Here is a 26,466-nt window from a genome sequence, read left to right as displayed (position 1 = left end):
CACATGTTTAATTGCTTTTTCATGGTTTTCTAGGCTTTCTTTAAGGGATTTATTGATTTCTTCCAATTTTTTGTTTGTCTTTTCCTCAATTTGTTTATTGATTTCTTCCAATTTTTTTGTTTGTCTGTTTCTCAATTTCTTTAAAGGAATTTTTCATTTTTTTCTTTAAAGGCCTCTAGCATTCTCATGAAGCTATTTTTAAGGTCACTTTCTTCTGTTTCTTCTACATTGTGATGTTCAGGTCTTACTGTTGGAGGAGGGCTAGGTTCTGGTGATGCCATATTGCTCTTTATGTTGTTGTATGTATTTTTGCACTGATGTGTGCCTATGTCTTCCTCTAATCATTGCAAGAGGTCCCTGTGTCTGAACGAGCTGCTGTTGGTCTACTCTGTGCTTGTTGTGTCTGTGTCTCAGGGGGTCCCTTTGGGTCCAATCTGAGCTCTTGGTTTAATTGGAGCTGGCAGATTCTGTGTCTCAGGGAGCTGCTCTGGGTGCAATCCATGCTAGTTGATTCTGTGACTCAGGAAAATATTCTTAGTCTTATCAGGGCTCTTAATTCAGTCAGAGCTGGTGGATTCTGTGTCTCAGCAAGCCTCTCTTGGTCCATTGAGAGCTGGCAGATTCTGTGTCTCAGGAAGCTACTCATGGTCCAATGAGAACTGGTGGATTCCTTGTCTCAGGAAGTTACTCTTAGTCCAATGGTGTTAGTAAATTGCACGTTTTGCAATTCTGTGGGTTTGGTGTCCAGGTTTCGGCACCAAAATGTTAGCAAATTGATGGCTGAAACTGCAAGGAGACAGTTCAGCTCTGGAGAGCAAGGTATCCCAAACACCTCAAGCTGCTCAGAACAATAGATCTACCCTGAAGGTGTCCCAGACACCTAGAGCTTGTAGCACAGCTCTAATGGCTGAACTGAAGATAGTTCAACCCTGGAGGACAAGGTATCCCAGACACCTCAAGCTGCTAAGAACAAGAGCTCTGCCCTGAAAGTGTCCTGGACACCTGGATCTGTGTAGCAGAGCTGTAAAGGCTGAAACTGCAAGGAGACAGCCCTGGAGGGCGATTTTTCTGACTTCTCAGGAGAGTCAAGCCTGAAACTGCTTCAGCAGGGAAGGATACCCTGATTCTTCCAGAAAGTCAAGGTATACCTGGTGTTATGGGGGATGGTCTACCCACAGGATATAGCAATCCTGCTCCTATCCTGGAGAGCCTCTACAGCTGAGCTTTGCTCAGCCCCCACTTAAATGGACTTCCTAGCAGACCTCTGCTTCTCTGGCCTAAAATGTTGCTTCTTATGCTTCACTCTGCAAAACAGGAAACCCCTGAAGAAATGTAGCAATCTCCAGCTCTGGCGAAAAGTGTTAGTTATAATTCTGTCCACTGAGGGACATCTTAGCAAAGATCTGTTCAGCTCCTCCTTGGCCTGCTATTTCAGCTCTCTTTCTCTTGTTCTTTCCACTGGGGCCGTCTCAGCAAGGATCTCTACACCAGTGAATTAAGATATTCACACCCAAAAAACTTTTGAGGAAAAGGTTTATTTGGGGAGGAGGAGTCCAGGAGACTAGCTGTCTCTACCAGGGTGGAGAGAACAGCCTTCCTTTTTAACTGACTAGGCAGGGCGGTTTTCACAGGAAGTCTACGGCATGGATTCAACCCCGGGGCCAAGGGTTCTACTATCCTGCTCTGTGATTGGTTGGTTTCACAAGTCAGTTGGACAGGGGCAGAGATGGCTCTGATCTGAGCTAAACTGTGTTTCTGTCATTGGCCTTATCTGATCCATCATTCCCTAATTCTGGGCTCCAGGGTCACGGTGGGTTTCTTTAGTAAGCCCCCTTTCCCTAAAAATGGGATCTGGAAAATTCCTTGTTTCAGGAAGTTACTGGGGTCAGAGGCAGATGGGTATTTGGGGTAGGGTGTGGGTCTTGTAGATCTCAGGGTCCAATGGGGAGTTTTGGTGGAGGAGCCTGATCATGGGAGTTTTCCTTGCAGGCTACCAACTTGGGCAGAGTTGAGTGGGGGTTCCTGGGGACTGGCTGTGTCCAGTTCTCTCACATTCTTAATTATGTCCAAAACACATTAGCATTTTTAATGGATGAAGTCTGGTTCATCTGGGTTTTTGGTACCTTGTTCTGAAATCTATGAGTCCAAATCATAAGGAATGAGGCTTATGCCTAATTTACTCTTCCAGAATCCTTATTTTCATGTAGTTATCCTGCTGTTCCGTCATCATGGTGAAGACTCTTCCTTTGAATGGAGCAGTCTTGGAACTCAGTTGTACCTAATTCACTTTCTATCCTAACATGTATTACCAACTGAAAACTATCTTTCGATGTCTTTCAAACTTACACACTTTATACCTGAGTTTCTGTTCTGAGTTTATTAACAAGGAAAACTATAACTAACCTTCAACCACCTCAGAGACCTGAGAAGGAAATAATATTAACTGAGTAAGCAGGAAGTACAAACAAGCAACTTCCAAAAAATTTGAGAAGTGACAGAAACAGCTGGCTGTGTGGACAGTCACCCAAGATTTCTCTGCAACGTTCGGGCATCCATCTTTGGCCTACAGTCCTGGCATGTATGACACACTTATTTGTGAAGCAGAATTTTCTGAAGGTACTTCCTACCTTTTCTTGGCAAGATTTGACAGTCCTTCCTATTGTGTCCTGCTTGTCTATTTTGGATAGCATACTGTCAGCTGTTGAGGCAAAGGCATTTTTTTTTTGCCCAGTGGCTAACTTTTGCCACAAAGAATGTAAACTCCATTGGATCTTCTTCAATACACACAATCTTCTCTGAAGTAAATTAGTGCTGCCAGGAGGAGACATGTCTCTTAATCATAACAAAAATCTATGTTATTAAAATATCTTAAATATCATATTCTATAGAAATCTGAAGTGTTTGAAGATGACCTGTATATCTAAGCTATATCTCGGGTTGACCTTGGAAACATACCTAATATGACTTACAAGTTTGATTGTAATGACTAACTACTAACTTGCATTTCTTTATATCCCCATTAGTTGGTAATTATAACTTTCAAGGACTAAAAATTTATATTACATAGTTAAATGAGCTGTATAGGTACAATATCTTGAACAAGCTTAGAAATACATGTACAGTATTTTTTTTAATATTCTAAATTTTTTCCTTTTATTTTACAATACCATTCAGTTCTACATAACAGCCACAGATTCCCTTGTTCTCCCCCTTCCTGCCCCCCTCCCCTTCCCCCCAGCCCACTCCCCATTCCCACCTCCTCCAGGGCAAAGCCTCCCCCAAGGATTGAGATCGACCTGGTAGGCTCAATCCAGGCAGGTCCAGTCCCCTCCTCCCAGATTGAGCCAAGCGTCCCTGCATAAGTCCCAGGTTTCAAACAGCTAACTCATGCAACAAGCCCAGGACCCGGTACCACTGCCTAGATGCCTCCCAAACAGATCAAGCCAATTAACTGTCTCACCTATTCAGAGGGCCTGATCCAGTTGGGGGCCCCTCAGCCTTTGGTTCATAGTTCATGTGTTTCCATTCATCTGGCTATTTGTCCCTGTGCTTTATCCAACCTTGGTTCCAACAATTCTCACTCATATAAACCCTCATCTTTCTCGCTAATTAGACTCCCAGAGCTCCACCCAGGGCCTAGCCATGGATGTCTGCATCCAGATTCCTCAGTTCTTGGAAGGGGTTTCTGGCACAACTATTAGGGGGTGTTTGGCCATCCCATCACCAGAGTAGGTCAGTCCCGGCTGTCTCTGGACCATTGCCAGCAGTCTTTTGTGGGGGTATCTTTGTGGATTTCTGTGGGCCTCTTTAGCACTTTGTTTCTTCCTTTTCTCATGTGGTCTTCATTTGCCATGGTCTCCTATTCCTTGTTCTCCCTCTCTGTTCTTGATCCAGCTGGGATCTCCCGCTCTCTTTCCCTCGACCCTCGCCCTTCATTGCTCCCACTCATGTCCAGGTTGTTTATGTAGATCTCAGCCATTTCTCCGTCATTGGGTGATCCTCCTGTCTTTCTTGGGGTCCTGTTTTCCAGGTAGTCTCACTGGTGATGTGAGTAGCAGTCCAGTGATCCTTGTTCCACATCTAGTATCCTCCTACCACTTTATGCCTGTCAGAATGGCTAAGATCAAAAACACTGAGGACACTTTATGCTGGAGAGGATGTGGAACTAGGGGAACTCTCCTCCACTGCTGGTGGGAATGCAAGCTTGTACAACCACTTTGGAAATCAATGTGGCACTTTCTTAGAAAATTGGGAATCAATCTCCCCCAAGATCCAGCTATACCACTATACCAAGAAATGCTCAATCAGCCCACAAGAGCACTTGCTCAGCTATGTTCATACCAGCATTGTTTGTAATAGCCAAAACCTGGAAACAACCTAGATGCCCTTCAACTGAAGAATGGATAAATAAATTGTGGCACATATACACAATGGAATACTACTCAGCAGAGAAAAACAATGACATCATGAGGTTTGCAGGCAAATGGATGGATCTAGAAAAAATCATCCTGAGTGAGGTAACCCAGACTCAGAAAGACAAATATGGTATGTACAGTATTTTTTTTTTTTTTTTGGTTTTTCGAGACAGGGTTTCTCTGTGTAGCTTTGCGCCTTTCCTGGAGCTCACTTGGTAGCCCAGGCTGGCCTCAAACTCACAGAGATCCGCCTGTCTCTGCCTCCCGAGTGCTGGGATTAAAGGCGTGCGCCACCACCGCCCGGCCATGTACAGTATTTTATAACAAAATCAATCTCAAATTTGTATCAGTATACATAATTTGTATACAATATACAAAAATCCAATCCAAACTAAAATATTTAAAACAAGTTGCTTTTTAAAAGTAGATTCAATAATCTGTCTTTTTATCTTATCATGTCCCTGTCCTTTTTTTTCAGAGTAGATTCAATAATATACCCTTCATCCATCATTTTTACATCTTTTTTGAGAGTAGATTCAATAATCTACCTTTTATCTTATCATATCTATATCTTCTTTTTTTCTTTCCTTTTTTTTTTTTTTTTTGGTTTTTCGAGACAGGGTTTCTCTGTGTAGCTTTGCGCCTTTCCTGGAGCTCACTTGGTAGCCCAGGCTGGCCTCGAACTCACAGAGATCCGCCTGGCTCTGCCTCCCGAGTGCTGGGATTAAAGGCGTGCGCCACCACCGCCCGGCTCTTTCCTTTTTTTTAAACAAGAACCCTGAATCTAATTTTCTTCTGTTTAGCTTTCTTTTCTGACTGTTAACAATTAACAACTTGTAACCAACCATAATAAACAATGACAACTATACATAACACATTGAGTGTCCAAAAACCACCCATCCCACCTCCTGAAAATGTGCACATCATATTTTTAAAAGTACTTCCTGCTGTTTGGGTGTTTTTGGGGTCATGCAAAGGCATCTTTAGGGAATCCTGAACAAAAAATTTGAGTTAATTGTCAAGTCCTGGGAGAGGTAGCTCTATCATTTGTTGTCCATTCTCTGGATAATGGGAAAGTACAGGGCTTGTCTCAAGTCCTTGCTCATGTAGTCTGTGAGGTTAGATCATCTCAACTAGCCATCTCGAAATTGCCCTGAGCAGTTTGTAGTTGATCTTTGGGTAGTGTTTGTCAGCTTAATGTCATTATCATAGTCCATGTGGAATCATTGTTTTGGGGTCCTATCATCCATACTTCAGAGATTGCATTAGGTCAGATTACTCCTTTTCTTGGTAATTTTTTCCAGGTATTTCTCCCTTTTCTTTGGATGCTTATTTGTCCAAAAGTCTTTTAATTCCTCAAGATGGTTGTTTTTGTTATCCTGAAATGACAAAAAAACAACACCCTTCCCCAAGCCTAACTTTGGGGAGTTTCCAATCTAATCTGTATCAATTTTGATTTATGGTTTTTCCTGAATTTTTTATTTATTTTCTATAGATGTTCTATCATCTATTGAATTTTTTTTACACAATAGGCATTAGGTTTGTCAATTGCTTTGGGAAGGAATTTTCTCCACAATTACAGGAAAGGATTGAATGGGATTTGATGTGGGGGCAAGAGAGAGGCTCCTCAGAGAATTTTCCAATTGCAAAGGCAATGATTACTTTTTTGTCCCTTGTTGATCTACATTTGTTAGTCCAGCATCTCCTTTTCCCACATCCCAGAAGGGAGGGATGCTCTATTGGGATTATTCCTTGAGAAAACATTATTTCTCGGAATGCCCTGTTTAGAGTTCCTTTTTAGGTGATCTTGTTTAATGCAATTAAAACATCTGACATTACTAGTTTTCTTCAAATCTCTGGAAATCACCTCTCCTATCCAAGTATTATCATGGTCATGAGATTCAATAGTAACTGGATCTTGGATCCATTCCTCCAAGGGTGTTGATCTTGCTGTTAATGGCCTAACAATCTTTTGTATTTTGTTTTAGCATTTTCAAAAGTCAGAGATTCAATTACTCTCTGTCTAGCTTCTGAATTTGGTATCATTCTATTCACTTATGAAGTCAGTCTTTATAAGAAATCAGTGTAGGTTTCTTCTGGGTCCTATATAAATTTGGGAAATGACTCAATTTTCTTTCCTACTTCTTCAATTTTGTCCAAATCCAGGGCCTGCAAGGCCACAGGCAAGCAGCTTTTGTGAATTCATGCTCTACAAGTTGGATGCCTGATATTGTTCAAAACTTAGATTGTCTTTTAATAACAAAACCCAAAGCCAGATGAGGATGTAAGCTGAAAGATAGAGGCTGAACAACCAGTCACTTATCCTTATCACTATGAAATCCTCAGTCTAAAGAGAATGAGTTTCTGCTTTGTCACAACTTATATACCTTTCTCTGGCCTGCCATATCACTTCCTGGGATTAAAGGTGCATGTGCTTCCCAAGGAAAGGCATGACATCTCAAGTGAAGGTATTAAAGGTGTGTGCCACCTCTGCCTGACTCTGTTTCTAATCTAGTGGCTGGCTCTGTCCTGTGATCATCAGGCAAGCTATATTAGAGTACATAATATATCATCACAGAGTAATAGTTTGGTGACTGATTTTTTTCAGTAACCATAGAATTTGGGGATAATTACCACTCGGCCATAGTTTATAGTCCTTAAAGTATTTTACACTGTGCCATTTTCATATCTTTTTGATTTTCATTTTAAGTTCCCCCATAGTTTTAGATATTATCCTTCAAAGAATAAGTTCAAATGACCAATAAAATTATGGATGCCATTTTCCAACTGAAAGGACAAATAATATCACAATGAGATTTGACTCTAGTAGTAATTGCGGAACTTTTTCAAAGAAAAAAAAACTGCTGGTGATAATGGAATGAGAAGGACACTAAATATGATGTTGATAAGAGTGTCAGTTGTTACAGCAAATTGTGGAAAACATTGTAAGGGGTCTTCTAGACTCTCTCTATCTCTGTGTCTATAATGGGACTCAAGTGCTTACTGCTGAGCTTACATCCAAAGTACATCAGCACATGGAAAAGGCACCTCCACTTTCATGTGTGTTTCTGACTGTATTTCTCAAATCAATGAGAAAATCAGTCTAGAAGTCTTCGATGGATGGATGGATGGATGGATGGATGGATGGATGGATGGATGGATGGATAAAAAATGTGGGATACAATGTCAAGATTGATAATTTTTAAAACTAAGAGGAAATCTAGTTACTAATGTGCTAAAAAATGGGTTTACTTAACTTAAGGACAAAGAATCTCATTAATGACCCATCTTAGTTTAATAGAGAATTCCCAGACATAGAATCAAATGTCCTCCACTGTTCTTCATATGATTTTGATGGGAGAAAATAATTAATAAATAAAATGTTTTATTTATGTTTTTAGGGCATAAAAGTACAAAAATGTACACACTTATGTGCAGATAATCACATCAATACAAAAGTTAGGCTTGTAAGAAATTAGGGTGAAATCAAAAATTATAAAAATCTGTGCCATAGTCTTTGAAATTGTATGTTAATTTTTCCTCTACTCTACATTCCAGAATTTTTGGTGGCAACAACATAAAACAAACATTTTGTAGAAGTCATAATATAAAATAATTGCATATAAATAAATGTTCATGTCAAGTTAACAAGACCACCAGTCTATGCAGCTCAGTGAATTTCTATAGAGTTATAAAAACCATAAGGAATGGGAGCTACAGAGTTTTACTTTAACTTTTACACTTTCGGTAACAAATATATAAACTTGTGTAAACTGCAGAGCCATTGTAATCAGATGTACTGATAAAGAATTTATCACATTATTACATCAAATTATTCTTAGGAAAACCACAATCAACAATCAGAATTTACACTTGAACATCTGGCAACAACTGTGGGTAATCTGTTTGCTGCTGGAACAGAGACAACAAGCACAACGCTGAGATATGCTCTCCTGCTCCTGCTGAAGCACCCACATGTCACAGGTGAGGACTCAGATAATAATGCACAGAGTTCCTATAAGATACTGGGAAGTCTCTGCTAGTGTCCTGTGTGTCATTCTTAGAGAAGTCTCAGTCCTTCACCTTTTGTGCCATTCACTGGCTATAAGGAACAGCATGACTAAGAGAAACAGACTCAAACTGTAGGAAAAGCGATCAAATTTGGATCAATGTGTGAGTTCTCTGGAAGGTAAGTTACGATGGGAGTGGTCAGCATACATTGTCCTGTGGATACATGTTCTTTTATTCTCAAAAATCATGTCTTCAGATCAGCTAAAACCTTTCATCTTCCTTTCCTCATTCTGATGCAACTAACTGTGGGGTGGAGAAAAGAAAACTCACCTCACAGAAGCATAAGCAGAAAGCCTAGAATGTACTGAGTCTGGCTGATATAATGTTCATTCTGAGAAGTGTTCAAAATATTTAGATGCTCTACAAAAATTTTCCATTAATGCAGAAAATGTATATTAAGGAATTTTTTCACTTCATACGTCCATTTCCTTAATCTTCTGTTGAACAATGATTTTTTCAACTGTACCAATAGTATTTTTCACACTGTACTCTAAAACAGATCCAGTGTTCCAGCATATATGAAACACACCTTCCCTCCTGTGCCCAATATATACTACATGATAAAAGCACAAAAGTCAATCAAAATTTATATTTTTAAGATAGGAAAAGATAACAGTATGCAGACAAGGAGGCCTCAGCAATTACTGAAAAAAAATAGTGTGAGGAATGAAAAAAGTATAGAGCAAGAAAGATGATGTTGAAACATTAATGTTAGATCAACATGCATGTAGTAAGACAAACAAGTTGTGGATCTACAGCTACAGACCAGTAAAGACTCCTGTTCCAAAGGAATAGAAGTTTATGTAGAGAATAAAGTTGTGTACAGCATGCTGACCTTGCTGAGGTTCTCTTCCTATTCCCATTCAGCAACTGACCCCCTTCCAGAAAAATAAAATTCTTAAAAGAAACTGAGTCCAAGAAGCCCTTAACCTGAGACATTGATGACTGATAGGTAATGAAAAGTGTGGAGGGATGAAAGAGTAGCCCAGGGGCATTTGAGTCCCAGAATTCTGGTTCTCAGAGCCCTTTCTCTGCCTTATTCCATGAATGTGAGCAGCAGAGTCTATTTCCAGACAAAAGAAATAAATTATAACTCCTTATTTCACCACATCAATAGGAAATATTTTTCTTGTATTATTCAGAATAGATTCAAAACATTCACCCAAAACACACACATGGAGTTTTAGGATTGAATGCAATCATAGAACTCTCCAGGGAGATGCCTGAATCTCATATAAACTATTCTCATTGAGACTACATCAGAATTCTCAGGATCAGCTGGTTTCTTTTTTTTTTTTTTAACTCTTTTGAGATTTATTTGGGAAGGAAGAGTACAGGAGAGTATCTGCCTCTACCAGAATGGAGAGAACAGCTCACAACTGATCAGGCGGGGCAGTTTATATAGGAAATCCAGGGGGCAGAGATAACCTGTGATTGGCTAGGTTTTTTTTTTCTTGCCCAGAGATTGGCCAGTTATGTGGGCTAGGGACAGAGATGGCCCTGATTGCAGGGCCAAACTGTATTTTTTTCACTGGCCTTTCTTGGCTTTTTGACACTACCTCTAAGATCAGGGCTCATTTCTTTTACTGACTCTGATTTTAGGGACCAAGAGTGTTATTTTGGCACTAGATTCAGAGTCAGGACTTATTTCTTTGGTTGATTTCTCTGGCTCAGGTCCCAAACATAGGCTGTGTTTCTTTCCCTGGTCCTGGGCCCTAGTGCAAAAATTCTACTGTCCTGCTCTATAATTGGTTGGTTTCACAAGTCAGTTCACCAGAGGCAGAGATGGCTCAGATTTGAACCAAACGGTTTTTTTCACTGGCCATATTTGAGCCATCTTTTCCTAGTTCTGAGCTCCAGGGCCCATGGTGGGTTTCTTTAGCTAGCCCCATTCCCCTATAGTTATGACAAAACAACAGTCAATGATAGTACATCTTCTACCCTTAGAATTGTACTCAAGAGACTGACACACAATGATCATGAATTCTAATGTATCCCACTCTCATTACTGACATTCAAGCCAGGCTAGATAACAAAGATTTCAAGCACATTTGTGAATATTAAATATTAAAAATACAACTATGAATGTTAAATATTAAAAAACAACCATGAACAAAAATCCATCACCCTTTCACAGACACCTTTACTTAAACGTGTGATCGACTTAAATGGCGCTGTGGCTGCTGGCTCTGCCCATTTCAGCTTACAAACATGGCATTTTCTGCCAGTTCTGTGAGTCATCAAGTCTCAGAAATTGTGGGTCTAAGGTTTTATCAAAGCAGCGTGTATCCCAGAAACCTATTTTAAATTTTTTTTTAAATAATAGTAAAGACTAAATCTACCACACAGCTTAATGTGCTGCTGGCAGACGCCTCATTTCTGCCATACTGCTGGTCAAACGCACACGCCAGAAACCCACCAGTGTTCAAACCTGCGTCTTGCGGTGTCTAGCTGCCCGTATGAGTCAAGAAGCAGGAACCTGGTTTGGGCTCTGTTTAGAATTGGTTATTAAATATTCTCAGGTTTAAGGTGGATCAGCTGGTTTCTTATAAGTTTCTAAAATAAAAGGAAGATGAGAGCTCAAGGTTTGCCATAGTTTTTGTCCAATTTTCCATCTTTTCATAAAATTTATGAGAATGTTTTTCACCCTATTATCTAAAGTAAAGTCACAGTTAGTCATGGGATCCAGGAGCCTGAATAGCTCTTGTGGGAGGGCAAGAGTATCAGAGAGGTTGCTGGGTACCAGGTCTGGGAAGTTTCCAATTCAACATTTACCTTGTGGGTGCTGTAGGTGTTTATCAAAAAATAAGGGATGAAAGAGAAACAATCTGTAGTCTAATGCCCCTTTTAATTGAGTATATATTCCTAGCTATTAAAAATATCTACCTAAATTTCCAGTATAAATCTAAGTCAAGAAATGAAAATTACAAACAAATAAAAGGGTATCCATTTATCAAGAAGATGCTAATAATGGAAAATAATCATAATTTCATGTTAATGAATAATATTTATGTAATTACAGTTAATCTAACAATCACTATTGGTATAACAAAGTATTATAATCTAATCTGCTGCTTTTCCCTTTTATTGAAAATGGATTTTTTTCATGTAGTATGTCATGATTGCAGTTTCCCCTCACTTTACTCCTTCCTATTCCTCCCAATCTCCTCTCACTCCAGATATCATTTTCTGCCTCTCATTAGAAAACAAGCATGCTTCTAAAAATAATATATGATATAATATAATATAATAAATATAACATGACACAACCAAAAAGTAACACCAGAATTGGACAAAATAAACAAAGGAAAAGAACACAAGAAAAGGCACAAAAAACAGAGAACCATTCAATTGCACATCAAGGAATCTCATAAAAACACTAAACTGGAAGCCATAATATATATGCAAAGGACCTAGTGCAGACCAGTGCAGGACATGTGCATGCTGCCTCAGTCTCTGTGAGTTCACATGTCCTTTGATTATTTTGATTTCATGGGGCCTTGTTTTCTTAATATCCTCCATCCCCTCTGGTTCTCATACTCATTCTGCCTCCTATTCCACAGGGTTCCCTGATCCCTGAGGGGAGGGATTTGATGGAGACATTGCATTTAGTGTTAAGTATTCCAAGGTCTCTCACTCTCTGCATAATGTCTAGTTGAGGGTTTCTATATTTGTTGCTATGTGCTGCAAAATGAAGCTTCTCTAAAGATGGCTGAGCAATCAGTGATCTACGAGTATAGCAGAATGTTGTTCGGAGTCATTTTATTGCTGTTTTTTGTTTTGTGTCCCATTGTTAATGTTTTGTTTTAAAACAGAGTATTTGATTTTAACATAGGTCCCTGGGCCCCATTATTGGCCCACAAGCAGTTTTAGGAATGGGTTTTATATCATGGACTGGGCCTTAAGTTAAATCAGGTCTTGGTTGGTTACTCCAACAAGTTTTATGCCACCATTACCCTAGCATATCTTGCAGGCAAGACACCATTTTTGATCAAAGGATTTGTTGTTGGGTTGGGGTTTATGTTTCTCTTTTGACAGTATGCATAGTATATTCCTGTACCAAAGATGCTGGGACATAGAAGTGAAGGTTCTAATGTAGGCATCAGTTTGACTTCTCCATGTTCACAGTGTTGTATAAGTGCTGCTTCAGCAATGGGACTTTGCCATCAGCGTGTGGAGAGTAACTTATTATCTTGGCAACAGCCTGTGTTTGTTGAGATTTCTATGGAACTCCTTTGAACAACAATTCAATTAGATGTAACTTAAGCCTGGTACTGGAAGATTCATTTTGGTGACAAGGGATGTTCAGTTGGGGCTCTTGATGATTTTATTTAGATCGCCTTCATATATGTTTCATATATATATATATATATATATATATATATATATATATATATATATATGAAGTTTTTTTTGTATTAAGATTCCATACTATCCCTCAAATGGCCTTGAATTTTATCTGTCTTTTCCTGTATTCCCTCCCTTGTCCCTATCTCCTCTCCCCACTCAAGTGTCATCCCAATATATCCATAACTATTCTATTTCCCTTTCCTAACTAGATCTATCTGTCCTCCATAGTCCCTTACTTTACATCTAACCATCTAACCACTGTGGTTCTACAGATTGTAGCTTGGTTATCATTGATTTAACAGATAATATTCACATGTAAGTGAATGTGTACCATATTTGTCTTTCTGAGTCTGGATTACGTCATTCAGGGTGATTTTTTTCCTAGTCCCATCCATTTACCTGAGAATTTCATGATATTTTAATGGCTGAGTAACACTCCATTTTATAAATGTACCATATTTTAAAAAATCTATTTTTCTATTTAGAGACATCTATTTTGTTTCCAATTTCTGGCTATTATGAATAAAGCAGCAATGAACATGGTTGAGCAAGTGTTTCTGTGACAGGCTGAAGCAACTGTCAGGTGTAAGCCCAAGAGTGGTGCAGCTGTGTCTTGAGGTAGATTCTCTTCTTCCTGATGCACTGTCATGCTGTACAGGTTTGCACTCCCACCAACAATGCATAAGTAGCTTCTGGCATCACTTCTTTTCAGCCTGAGCTGTCACTTTTTAAAAATTGATCTTCACCATTCTGAGGGGTAAAGGATGAAATCTCAAAGTAGTTTTGATTTGCATTTCCCTGATGACTAAGGTTTTTTAACATTTTTCTAAGTTTCTTTAAGTTTTGCTCAGCAAATTGAGTTTAATCTTTTGAGAATTCTCTGCTTAGATCTGTAACCCACTTATTAGTTGAGTTATTGGTTTTCTTGATATCCCATTTTTTGAATTCTTTATATATTTTGGATCATATCCATCTATTGGATGTGTAGTTGGTAAAAGTCTTTTTCTGTAGCCTGTTGTTTTGTCCTAATGATGGTATCTTTTGCCGTACAGTTTTTCAGTTTCATGAGGTTCTAATATGATATTGTTAATGAAGTGAGGGGGAAGAGGAAGTGTGCATGTGTGAGTGTGAATGTGTGTGTGTGTATTTTTAGTATGTATTTGTTTATGTAAATGATGTAGATGTAACTGAAATTTTCATCTCCTATATGGAAAAGTCATAAATGTTGAGCATATAGGAACATATAAGAAAATTATACAAATATGAATATATTTCAGAAATAGCTAAAGAGGTTGAACTAGTTCATTACTGGGTGTGGGAACAAAAAAGAAGAACCTTTCAAATTATACACATGCAACACACACATATTCATAAATACACATACATTAGAATGTGAGTATAATAAAATATTGTATTTGGATACAGATCTAACATCTGACTTCTAATGTTCTTTACCACAGACTAAAGCATGTTGACTAATTATATTCTGTTTTATTTGATACTTTTGATTACTTATATCTTATATACTGTTATGTCTACTAAATAATAAGTATATGCTTATTTATAATATCTATATAGAATAATGATATGAATCCACAACACAGCATTTCTTTATAAATACATGAATAACTACTTTTATTCCTGAATGAAAAATGAACATTTATAACACTTTTGGAACACTTATATTCTGCTGTGTATGGCCTGGCATTGTGCCAAACATGTCACTTTTGTCCTATTCCCCCATTTCTCACTGTGACCAACCAGCTAAAGTGCAGGATGAGATTGATCGTGTGGTTGGCAGACACCGCAGCCCCTGCATGCAGGACAGGAGCCACATGCCCTACACAGATGCCATGATTCATGAGGTCCAGAGATTCATTGACCTCATCCCCAACAACCTGCCCCATGCGGTGACCTGTGACACTAAGTTCAGGAACTACCTTATCCCCAAGGTAAGCTTGTCTCCTCTCTGCTGCACCTCTGTGCTCCTGATATTCCCAGATCACAGTGCAGTTCCAGTCCTCTGTGTCACCTGGTGTTGCTGGTGGCTTATACTGGTTCACTATCAGGAAGACAAATCTTCTGCAGGTACAGAAATTTCTGGGTGAATATCTTTGTTATTATTTCTCTAGTGCCTCTACTATTCTTTCCATCTGCTTAATGGAAACAATTGATGCAATCATTTCATTGGTCTTAGTTTTATCTAGACATGTGAATTTTATTATTTCTAATGAGTTATCTTTTAATGTATTGGAATTTGAAGTTGTTGTGTGGGCTAATACTTTTCTATGTACTCTTCATATTCCTGTGGTCATAGTTTCTCTTCATTTTGATGAATTGCAGCATAATGATGAATAGACCCAGGTGCAATGGGCATCACATCTCATTTCTGATTAGGATGAAGGATTGTAACTTTAATATTTCCCTATCAAGTTAGATGTTTTTGGAATACACTGATAGTTGTGTAACTCAGATGAAAATTTTTGGCCTGATTGTCTTAATGGTATAAGAGGTACTTTATTGTAGAGTCAATTATGTGTGAGCATGACACAGGAACACAGAAATTTCCTTTGAGATGACTTTTATTCACAAAAATCTGTACATTATTTTCAAGATTGTTCTGTGCACCCATTAAATGGTTTTATGTATTGTTTACCCTTTGATCACTGACTGTATGTGTTATAAACACATATGTACATTCTATTTTCTCTATCTCACATTGCTTTGTGGCACGAATTCACAAAAAAGCCGCTTGCCTGTGGCCTAGCTCAGGCCCAAGCTGCACACAGCTGGTTGTGGTGGTACACTCAGGTAGGATTTGCTGAAGGAGGTGGAGGTAGGAGGATGCCAAGTTCAAGGCCAGCCTGGGAGGTTTTTTGAGGAGAAGCTGCAGCTGGGACCAGGCTGGGCCACAAACAGTGGCAGCAGGATCATGGAGGCTGTAGCTGCTGCTCTGCATTGCCAGCTGCTTCTTATAGTGTTGGTGGCAGCAGGGATGCTGCTACCAGGGATGAAGGGTTTACCTCTGCTTGTTCGAAGAACAATTGCCAGGACCAATGTATTACAAGAAAGCATTGGCAAAGGTCAGTTTGGAGAAGTTTGGTGAAGCAAGTGTCGGGAAGAAGAAGTTGCTGTGAAGATATTCTCTTCTAGGGAAGAGCATTTGTGTTTCTGAGAGGCAGAAATTTATCAGACTGTGATGTCACACCATGAAAACATCCTAGGATTTATAGCAGCAGACAACAAAGACAATGGTACATGGACTCAGCTGTGACTGGTGTCTGATTACCATGAGCATGGACCCCTTTTTGATTACTTGAATAAATACACAGTTACAGTGCAAGGGATGATCAAACTCACTCTGTCGACAGCAAGATGTCTTGCCCATCTTCATGTGCAGATTATTAGTACCCAAGGGAAGCCAGCTATTGCTCACAGAGATTGGAAATCAAAGAATATCTTGGTGAAGATGAAGGTGAATGGAACCTATTGTATTGCAAACTAAGGACTGACTGTGAGACACGATATTGCCACAGATACAATTGATATTGCTCCAAATCACAGAGTAAACACTACCTGCAGATCAGCTTTGAACTACAAACTGCTCAAGACAATTTCAATGGCTAGCTGAGATCCCTGCAATGACGATTCCATCAGGATGATGATAAAACCACTATGCTGACAAACACCACTCAAAGATCTGCTTTGGACTACAACTCTTCAAAACAATTTCGAAATGGCTAGCTGAAATGAACCAGCCTCACAGACTACATGAGCAAGAGCTTGAGACAAGCCCTGCACTTTTCCATTATGCCGAGACTGGACAAATAATACAGCTAACTCTCCAAGGACTTGGCAACTAACCCAAAAATAATTTTTTCAGGATTGCTAAAAGATGCCTTCACCCCAGACAGCAGGAAGTAATTTTAAGAACAGGACACCCACATTCCCAAGAGGTGGGGCAGATGGTTTTTGGTCATTCAATGGGTTATGGATAATTGTCATTGTTTAAGATGGTTGACTATTTGTTAATGTTAATTGTTAACATAGTTAAAAGTTGTTAATTGTTAATGGTCAGGAAAAAAGATAAACAAAGGAAATTAGATTCAAGGTTCTTGTTAGAAAAGGAAAAAAGGGGATATAGATAAGAGGTAGATTATTCAGTCTACTCTAAAAATGTTATAGAAATGATGAATAAAGATTAGAGTATTGAATCTAGTACTCTGGAGAGAAAAAAAGAGAATATAGATATGATAAGATAAAAGATAGATTATTGAATCTACTCTCAAAAATAGATGTAGAAATGATAGAATAAAGGGTAGATTATTGAATCTACTTCAAAAAAAGAGAGAATATGGATATGATAAGATAAAAAAGTAGATTATTGAATCTACTTTTAGAAAGCAACTACTAGTTTTAAATAGTTTACATTCGATTAGATTTTGGTATATTGTATGCAAATTATGTATATTAATACAAATTTGAGATTGATTTTGTTAGAAAATAGTGTACATATATTTTAATCTTGTTCAAGGTATTGTACCTATACAGTTTATTTAACAATGTAATGCAAATTGCTAGTCCTTGAAAGTTATTATCACAAACTAATTAGGATATAAAGAAATGAAAGCTAGTGTTTAGTCATTACAATCAACCTTGTAGTCATGTTAGGTATGTTTTCAAGGTCAGACAGCAATATATTTTAGATAGATAGGTCATCTTCCAATACTACATAGATTTACAGAATATAGCATTTAAGATATTTTAATAACATAGACTCGTTTTATGAGAAATGTCTGCTCCAGGCAGCACCAATCTACTTCAGAGAAGATAATGAGCACTGAAGAAACTCCCCATGAAGTTTACTTGATTTGTGGCAAAAGTTAGCTACTGGGCAATAAAGTGCCCTTACCTTAACTGCTGACAGTATGCTATCCAAAATAGACAAGCAGGACACAAAAGAAAAGACTGTCAATCCTTGCCAAGACAAGGTAGGAAGGCTATTTAGAAAACCTACTTCACAGATGAGTCTGTCAGATATGCTAGGCCTGTAGGCTGAAGATGCATGCCCCAACATTGCAGAGAAATCTTGGGTGAGTGACGGCTATTTCTGTCATTTCTCAATTTTTTTGGAAGTCATTTGTTTGCACTTTCTGTTTACTTAGGTAATATTATTGCCTTCTTGGGTCTCTGAAGGAGTTGTAGATTAGATAGTTATAGTTTTCCTTGTTAACAAATTCAGAAAAGAAACTCACTAAGAAGTGTAAAGTATAGAAGTTTGAAAGACATCAAAAGACAGTTTTGTGTTGGTAATACATGGTAGGATAGAAAGTGAAATAGGTACAACATTTTAGACTCACCAAAATAGGATGAATAATGGATTTTTTTTGTTTGAATTTGTCAAATGTTTATGGACTGGACATTGTTAATATAATTCTTGACTGTATATATTGTATATACTTTTACTTATTGTATATAGTTTTTCTTATATTAGTTATAACCTTTTATTATTTTAGACAGAAAATGGGAAGTGTTGTGATATATTGTATACCCCAATATATTGTGTACCCTAATAAACTTATCTGGGGATCAGAGGACAGAGACATCCACTAGATTAGACATAGAGGCCAGACAGTGGTGGCACACACCCTTAGTCCAATCACTTGGGAGGCAGAGATCCATCTGGATCTCTGTGAGTTCAAGGCCACACTGGGAACAGAGTCAGGCAGCAGTGGCAAATTCCTTTAATCCCAGTATTTGATATCTTCTGCCTTTTCTTGGAAAGCACATATACCTTTAATCAGGAAGTGACATGGCTTGGTAGGGAAGGGTATATAAGGTGAGAGGAGACAGGAACTAAGAGCAGTTCAACTGAGACTCTCCAGGGTGATGACTCAGAGGCTTTCAGACTGAGGATTTGTGAAAACAGGATTAACTGTGGCTTGCTCTGTTTCTCTGATCTTTCAGAATTTACCCCCAATCTCTGGCTCTGGTGGTTTTTTTTTATTAATAAGACCTTTTAAGAGTTGTGTTATACTTCTATGTAAAAAAATTTCGGCTCACAAGTTTTCTTCCTTAAAATTTTTAAATTTTTTTATATTAAAGCAGAGATGTTTGCATAAAACAAAGTTAAAAATGTTCCCAGATGTGGATTTGTATGTACTTAGTTCATTTCAGTGGCCAGCTACTTTAAAGACATTAAAAACTGCTCATTGGTTACCAGATATTACAGATGAAAAATTAAGACTTTTTGTAGTGATAACTTCAGATGAAGTTGCTCTCTACTGGACAGTCCTGTATTGGAGGGGGTGGTTGGGGTGGAGGCAAAAATATATTAGTTAGGTTCTGTTACTATTATCATGTGGAGATGACAGAACTAACTTTGCCAGTGGCAGTGGGTTTTGCTGTGTGATAACAGACTTAGTATATGGATTATGTTGCCAGTCTGCTCTGGCTGCAGGACACTCCTGAGGTAAGAATGTTGAGGTCAATGGCTAATATACATAACTTGTTTATATTTATGTCCTTAGACCCACCTAAATGGAAAATAAAACAAAGGACAAGGAAATAGTAACATATCTGTAGCCGGAAGTTTCTCTGGTCCTGCCCAGCCCCATAGTCTGGACGAATCTCTCCCACCAGTGATCCAGTAGCCACTTATAAAATAATTACTCAGAGATTTATATTAATTACAAACTGTGTGGCTATGGCTTAAGCTTCCGGCTAGCTAACTCTTTCATCTTAAATTAATCAATTCCTATTAATCTATGTGTTGCCATATGGCCATGGTGTTACCAGTCTGCTGGCATTTTGTTGCTCCTTTTTCCATGGCTGGTGTCTCCTCAACTCTGCCTCTACTCTCTCATCTTTGCTTGGATTTCCCAGCTGGCGGTAAACTTTCTTGCCATAGGCCAAAACAGCTTTATTTAGAGCCATACATACTTACAGAATACAGACATCCCACAGCACATATCTTCTATTAGCTTCCTTGGGTTTAGAGCCTAGTTTGAGGCAAGTGTTGTATCAGCTAAATTTATTTCCCTTTATCCCTCTGCTGGTGTATCATGATATGACTGGTCTCTTTTGAATCTACTCAAGTAGAATATTCCATTTTTCCCCTTATGAAATAACTTGGTAGAGAAATAAGCATGACTTCACAGGTGATTCTCCCTTCTGACAAGTAGGGTAAGTGATTTCTTTGAACAGACTGGAGCCACTGATAGGATAAGAAGGAACCAATGATATTTGCCATTATTGTTCTGGTAGATTTAAGACTTTCTAGGCCAAGGGAATTGCACTGTGCCTTCAGAAACTATGTCATTGTAGCAGAGAAGCAATCATGGGCAACATGTAAACAATTGGTTAAGAATATAATACCTTTAATACCTATTGGCACTAACACTTAATTTTCACACAATTTACATATGTCAATAATATTCTTCTTAGCTTAAAAACTTTAAATATATTTAGTTAAGCTACATTATAATATGTGGTCATCCTTGTAAGAGCTTTGTAAAGCACATTCCTAAAAACTTTGAAAGGATATGAGGTTAGTTTGTGTACTAGTTAAAGAGAACTTGCCAGCACTAGCTCCCAGCAGTTTCTGTGAATCTTCAGAAGATTTGTTGATTTAGCTGCCAACAGATCATCTTACTTTAATCTTAATTTGTTTAATTTTATGTTTTTCCCTCTCCTCCAGATTCCATTCCTTTCTTTCCTTCTCCCAAAGAGTCCTCATCCTACTTTTCTGATACATATACGTATATGTATTTCTGTGTTTGTGTCTGTGCATTCGTATAGATAGATAGATTACATACAAGACTACACACCTCTACTCTGGCACACAGCCCTGTGTTTACTTCCTTATATAAATACAGAGATAGATTCTGTAAATGGAAAAAAAGAGTGCCATTTGTATTTCCAAATCTTCCCTATTGTACTCAATGAACCGTCTCCCATTCTATAAAGAACTCAATGAGTTAATCCATCTGGAACCTGATTCATATGAGTGGTATGTAGATAGATGTGATAAGCTAGAGCAGCTGGTGGACAGAGAAGCACAAGTCCAATCTGAAGGAAAGGAAGGAGAGACTAGGAAGGTTTAGTCCAAATACTCATGTGAACTACCACTGGATGAAACTTTAGCCACACCACTGTGCCTTGCCTCAACCTCCTCCCTGCTGATTATGTGCTCTGTGTGTTGAAATATCCCTGATGATCTTTGTATGTAAACTTCACTATGAAGCAGAGAATTAACTAGGTTATTTTCTTAATGTGTTTTAGCTCTATGATTTCTTTGTAACTCAATTTCTCTCTGTGGGTTGTTATAGGGAACAACGGTGATAACATCACTGTCATCAGTGCTGCATGACAGCAAGGAATTCCCCAACCCAGAGGTATTTGACCCTGGACACTTTCTGGATGGGAACGGAAACTTTAAGAAAAGTGACTACTTCATGCCTTTCTCAACAGGTAATAGAAACTCATTTCCATGGCTCCAGTGGCATAACAATCTGAGGAGACTCACACAGTGGCTGCTGTGGAATGTCTTTCTGTATGCTGTGAATGTGTGCTGCTCTGAATGGTTGATAAATAAGATGCTGATTATCCAGTAGCCAGGCAGGAAGTATAAGCAGACAAGGAGAATTCTGGGAAGAGGAAAGCTGAGTCAAAAGTCTCTAGCTACACACAGAGGAATCAAGATGACAAGGCAGAACTGAGAAAAGGGACCAAGCCACATGGCTAAACACAGATAAGAATTATGGGTTAATTTAAGATATAAGAGCTAGCTACAAGAAGTCTGCTGTGGCCCTAGTTTGAAAATAACATAAGCCTCTGTGTGTATATTTGGGTCTGAGCAGCTTTGAGACCAGGCAGGACACAGGAAACCTTCCAACTACAAGTGGCAACCTAAGGGCCAGTAGACTTGTAATGATCCGGAGTATGACTCTCAGTGTCCATGCACTGTCGTGATAAAGATATTTCTTCCCTGTCAGGCTATGAAACTGAGTCTTTGATTGTTCATCCATTGTTCAAAACTGAGAAAGCTTAAGGGTAGAGTGTGTTTAATCTTCCTTTACCTACATTACAGAAATACCAAAGAAAGCAAACTTCATTTACACTTCACTCACCATGAAAATGAAGACATCATAATTTATATCATTTTAAATTTTTAAACATGTCTCTTTTTTTTGCTGTGTCACTCACCTCCATGCTCAAGGATGCAATTACAAGTCTCAAAAAATATAGAAAATTACCAAAGAGCCTCAAGTGTATTTGGTAAACACATGAATGAACAATACTTATATTTCAGTTGAACTAGGGCAATGAGAAAGACCCCCAGATCTCTGGGTTTTGGGGATAAATCAGGAAATATATCTCTCAAACCATATATATTAAGGCAAAAATGGAGCAACATTCTAATAAATGGCTTCCTAGCTACCTCAAAAGGCATTAGTAATGAAGAATTAGAAGAAATCATATACCCTTAAAAGAAGTTAATGAACCATTAGATCAGAGCATTTTTACTCAGTTCAGAATTCTAGGAACTTCAAGATCATCATGAGATTATAAAGACAATGTTTATGTGGCAGGACATTCTGCAAAGATTATCGGGAACCCTGTTTCTTCTTATTCATGATGAGAACAATGGATATTGAGTTCACACCTGCAGTATGTATGCTGCTTTTGGATATGCAGTTTCTGTCTTTGGCTTTGTTATTCATGATAATGAACACAGAATCCCTCTTCCTCAGTCTCCTAGGCAGTCTGATTACAGATGTGAATAACCACAACTAATTTTTGCCTAATTAGTTGTCCATTCATGCAGCCATCCATCTACACACCCATCCAATAACTTATCCTTCATTCATAGTCTCCTGTGTAAGGTACAAGTACAATGATTCTCACATTTATGAATGAGAATAGTAATCTTCTTTGACTTTTTTTCCCCCTAGGAAAACGGATTTGTGCAGGAGAGGGCCTGGCACGCATGGAGCTGTTTCTATTCCTGACCACCATTTTACAGAACTTTAAGCTGAAATCACTGGTTCACCCTAAAGACATTGATACAACCCCAGTGGCCAATGGATTAACCTCTCTGCCACCCCCTTACAAGATCTGCTTCATTCCTGTATAAATAAGATCATATTTTCTGGTCCAGGCCATCTGCAATCACCTCTAGACCTTCATCCACCTCCTTCTGATCAGGGACAAGGAGTCTTTCCTTCCCTTTCATGTATTCCCATTCTGTCAAGACATAAGATACACCTGTCAATCACTTTGCAATTTCTGGAGTCACTGCACAAATATATTCCTATTTTCTCTTCTCTGCAACAGTGTTATTATCCCTTGTGCTAATGTGTATCTGGTCTTGAGTTAAAAAGGAACTTCCCTGTAAAATAACTAATATAGTAAGATAATTCATGGTCATTTTTCTTCTAAATGTTTTCAATAATAAATATATTTGATTCACATACCTGTTATTAGACTTGCTTACAATTCAGGTAAAAAAAAATGAAAGAAAACAGAGTTCCCAACACATCACACTGGTACACATATAGTGAAGCATAGAGAATTCAAACTAGGGTGCTAGAGAGATACTTCATTTGATAAAGTACTTGCCACACAAACCTGAAGATCTAAATCCAGTCTGTGGCATATATATAATGACCAGGCATTATGGTGTCCGCTTTTTATCCCAACACTGGAAAGACAGAACAAGAGATCCTAGGAGCTTAGTGGACAGCCAGCCTAGCCTACATAGTGAGACTTGTGTCCTGGTGGGATACACTATTTCAGGAAACAAGCTTGTCATCTCCTGAGAAATAATACCCAAGGTTCACATCTGACTTCCACATATGTGTATGTATATGTATATACATTCTCTCACATCTATGCATCTGATTATGCACATACATTTACACACCCACATTCATATATGTATAACAGAAGGTGAAGAGGAAGGTGGTACCAAAGCTCTTTGGCTGAGCATCACTTAAAGTCACTGGAAGTATTTGTATTTGAAACAAATAAACAGTGTTTAGGAATAGTTCCACCCTGTAGAGGACAAGTCACAGGGACAAATACACGTGCAGGGTCAGGTCAAGCCCTGCTTTGCGGCTATTGTAAATAAAAGATAAAATTTTAAACATGCTTTTGACTTGATGTTTCCAGGTTAGACCTGAGCATGCATTTTGATTTTCTATTGCTAACCATATGCTCTATATGTGTCTTTTCTCTTCCCAAAAGAATAATGGTGCCAGGAAGAATCACATTTCTATAATTTCTAGATGCTACATTCCCTTCCCACTGCATTACAAATAATCAACTGAGAAATGACATTACTGATTATCTCTGTCTATCTTAGTCTCAAAGGAGCTACTTTGGCATTGCTAAGTTCTTACCTTGGGGCCTACTGCAGAGATATGTTTGCACATGCATTAGTGCATAAGAATACATTCAGACATGCTATTCAATCTATATACAGATTCATGTGGTATACAAAATGTGGCTCTTTAAAATGAGCAAAAATACTAATACTCTATAAAGTTATATATTTTCTAGTAAAGATATGCTACACACTTTACTCCATTATTCTCAGGCCTCTAAACTTGGATTCAAACTTGCTACATATTTTCCTGAGTATTCTTTTTTTTAATTTATTTATTTTTATTTTATGTACATTGGTGTTTTGCCATGGATATTGGGTCCTCTGGAACTGGAATTACAGACAGTTGTGAGCTGCCATGTGGGTACTGGGAATTGAACTCAGGTCCTCTGGAAGAGCAGTCAGTGCTCTTAGCCACTGAACCATCTCTTCAGCCCCTTTCCTGAGTATTCTTATTGCAGTCAGATTACAGAGGAAATTCTTAGTTCTAAGAACATGTGAAACAATTGCTTTGATAAATTATCTCTCATCTATCTATCATTTATACATCTATCTATTATCTCTCTCTTATATATCTATGTAATTGTCTCTCTTTCCTACGCCTGTCTATCAACCTATGCTTCTACCTATCTATCATATTAGTTCTGTCTCTTAAGAAAATTAGCAATTAAAGAAGTGATTTTCTTGACATTGTTTTTATTATTTATCTGGAAGTTTGCTGAGCATATCTTTCTAGAGTGCAAATAATTTATTTTGCTATTTTTAGGCATTTTTAATTTTTTTATTTAGTAAAATTTTTCATTTATTTTACACACCAATCAAAGATCCCCCTCTTCCCTCCTGCTACTCCCTCTGCCTCCCCCTCCCAAACCACCCTCCACTTCCACCCACAAGAAGGCAAGGCCTCCCATGGGGAGGCACATCTAGTAGAGGCAAGTCCAAGCCTTCCCCCTGCCTGAAGGCTGCACGAGGTGTCCTATCATAGGTAGTGGACTCCAAAAAGCCCCCTCATGCACCAGTGATGGATTCTGATCCTACTGCCAGGGAGGGCCCAAGCAGATCAAGCTACACAACTGTCTCACCATGCAGAGGGCCTAGTCCAGTCCCATGTAGGCTCCACAGCCATTGATCCAACTTTCATGAGTGCTCTCTAGTTTGGTTGGTTTGGTCGTCTCTGCAGGTTTCCCCATCATGATCCTGATGCACTTGCTCATAGAATCCCTCTTCTCTCTCTTTGACTTGACTCCTAGAGCTCTGTCTAGTGTTTGGCTATGGATCTCTGTATCTGCCTCCATCAGTCTTGGGAGAAAAACTCTGTGATGACAGTTAGGGTATTCACCAGTCTGATCACTGTGGTAAGCCAGTTCAGTTCAGGCAAACTCTCCACTATTTCTAGTAGCCCAAGCTAGTATCATGCTTGGGGATTCCTGACAATTTCCCTAGCCCTGGGTTTCTCTCTATTCCCGTGATGTCTCCCTCTATAATGTTATCTCTTTCATTGCTTTCCCCCTCCATCCCTGTTCCAGTTCAATCCCATTCTTTTATGTTCTCATCCCCTGTCCCCTATACTCCATTGCCAACCCCTCATCCCCACTTTACTCATGGAGATATCATCTATTTCCCCTTCCCAGGGTGATCCATGTATCCTTCTTTGGGTCTTCCCTATTAGTTAGCTTCTCTGGAGTTGTAGGTTGTTGTCTCATTATCCTTTGCTTTATATCTGTTATTCACTTATGAGTGAGTACATACCATATTTGTCCTTCTAAGTCTGGGTTACCTCACCCAGGATGATATTTTCTAGTTCCATCCATTTGCCAGCAAACCTCCTGATGTCATTGTTTTTCTGTGCTGAGTAGTACTCCATTGTGTATATGCACCACATTTTCTTTATCCATTCTTCAGTTGAAGGGCATCTAGGTTGTTTCCAGGTTCTGGCTATTACAAATAATGCTGCTATGAAAATAGCTGAGCATGTGCCCTTGTGGTATGATTGAGCATTCCTTGGGAATATGCCCAAGAGTGGTTTAGGTGGGTCTTGGGGGAGATTGATTCCCAATTTCCTAAGAAAGTGCCATATTGATTTTCAAAGTGGTTGTACAGGCTTGCATTTCCACCAGCAGTGGAGGAGAGTTCCCCTTGCTCCACATCCCCTCCAGCATAAGGTTCCTTCAGTGTTTTTTATCTTAGCTATTCTGACACGTGTAACGTATCATCTCAGAGTCATTTTGCTTTGCATTTCTG

At 38.7% G+C, this 26,466-nt stretch overlaps 1 protein-coding gene and 1 pseudogene across 2 annotated transcripts in view; both read left to right on the top strand.

Moving 5' to 3' along the window:
• LOC143266748 (cytochrome P450 2C27-like) overlaps positions 1–23,311 on the top strand; it is a 46,431-nt gene extending 23,120 nt beyond the window's left edge. For both annotated transcript variants that reach the window (XM_076563014.1, XM_076563015.1), the window contains 4 exons: positions 8,258–8,399; positions 14,601–14,788; positions 21,167–21,308; positions 22,793–23,311. In XM_076563014.1, coding sequence (XP_076419129.1) covers positions 8,258–8,399; positions 14,601–14,788; positions 21,167–21,308; positions 22,793–22,974 — 654 coding nt within the window. In that variant the 3' untranslated portion in view covers positions 22,975–23,311. The remainder of the gene's footprint in view (positions 1–8,257; positions 8,400–14,600; positions 14,789–21,166; positions 21,309–22,792) is intronic.
• LOC143271132 (TGF-beta receptor type-1 pseudogene) lies at positions 15,640–16,604 on the top strand (annotated as a pseudogene).
• Positions 23,312–26,466: the final 3,155 nt, after the last annotated feature.

Source organism: Peromyscus maniculatus, chromosome 1 (genome assembly GCF_049852395.1).
Source record: "Peromyscus maniculatus bairdii isolate BWxNUB_F1_BW_parent chromosome 1, HU_Pman_BW_mat_3.1, whole genome shotgun sequence".
NCBI lineage: Eukaryota > Metazoa > Chordata > Mammalia > Rodentia > Cricetidae > Peromyscus > Peromyscus maniculatus.
The sequence above is the reverse complement of the archived record's forward strand: the minus strand, read 5'-3'. Positions and strand labels throughout refer to the sequence as shown.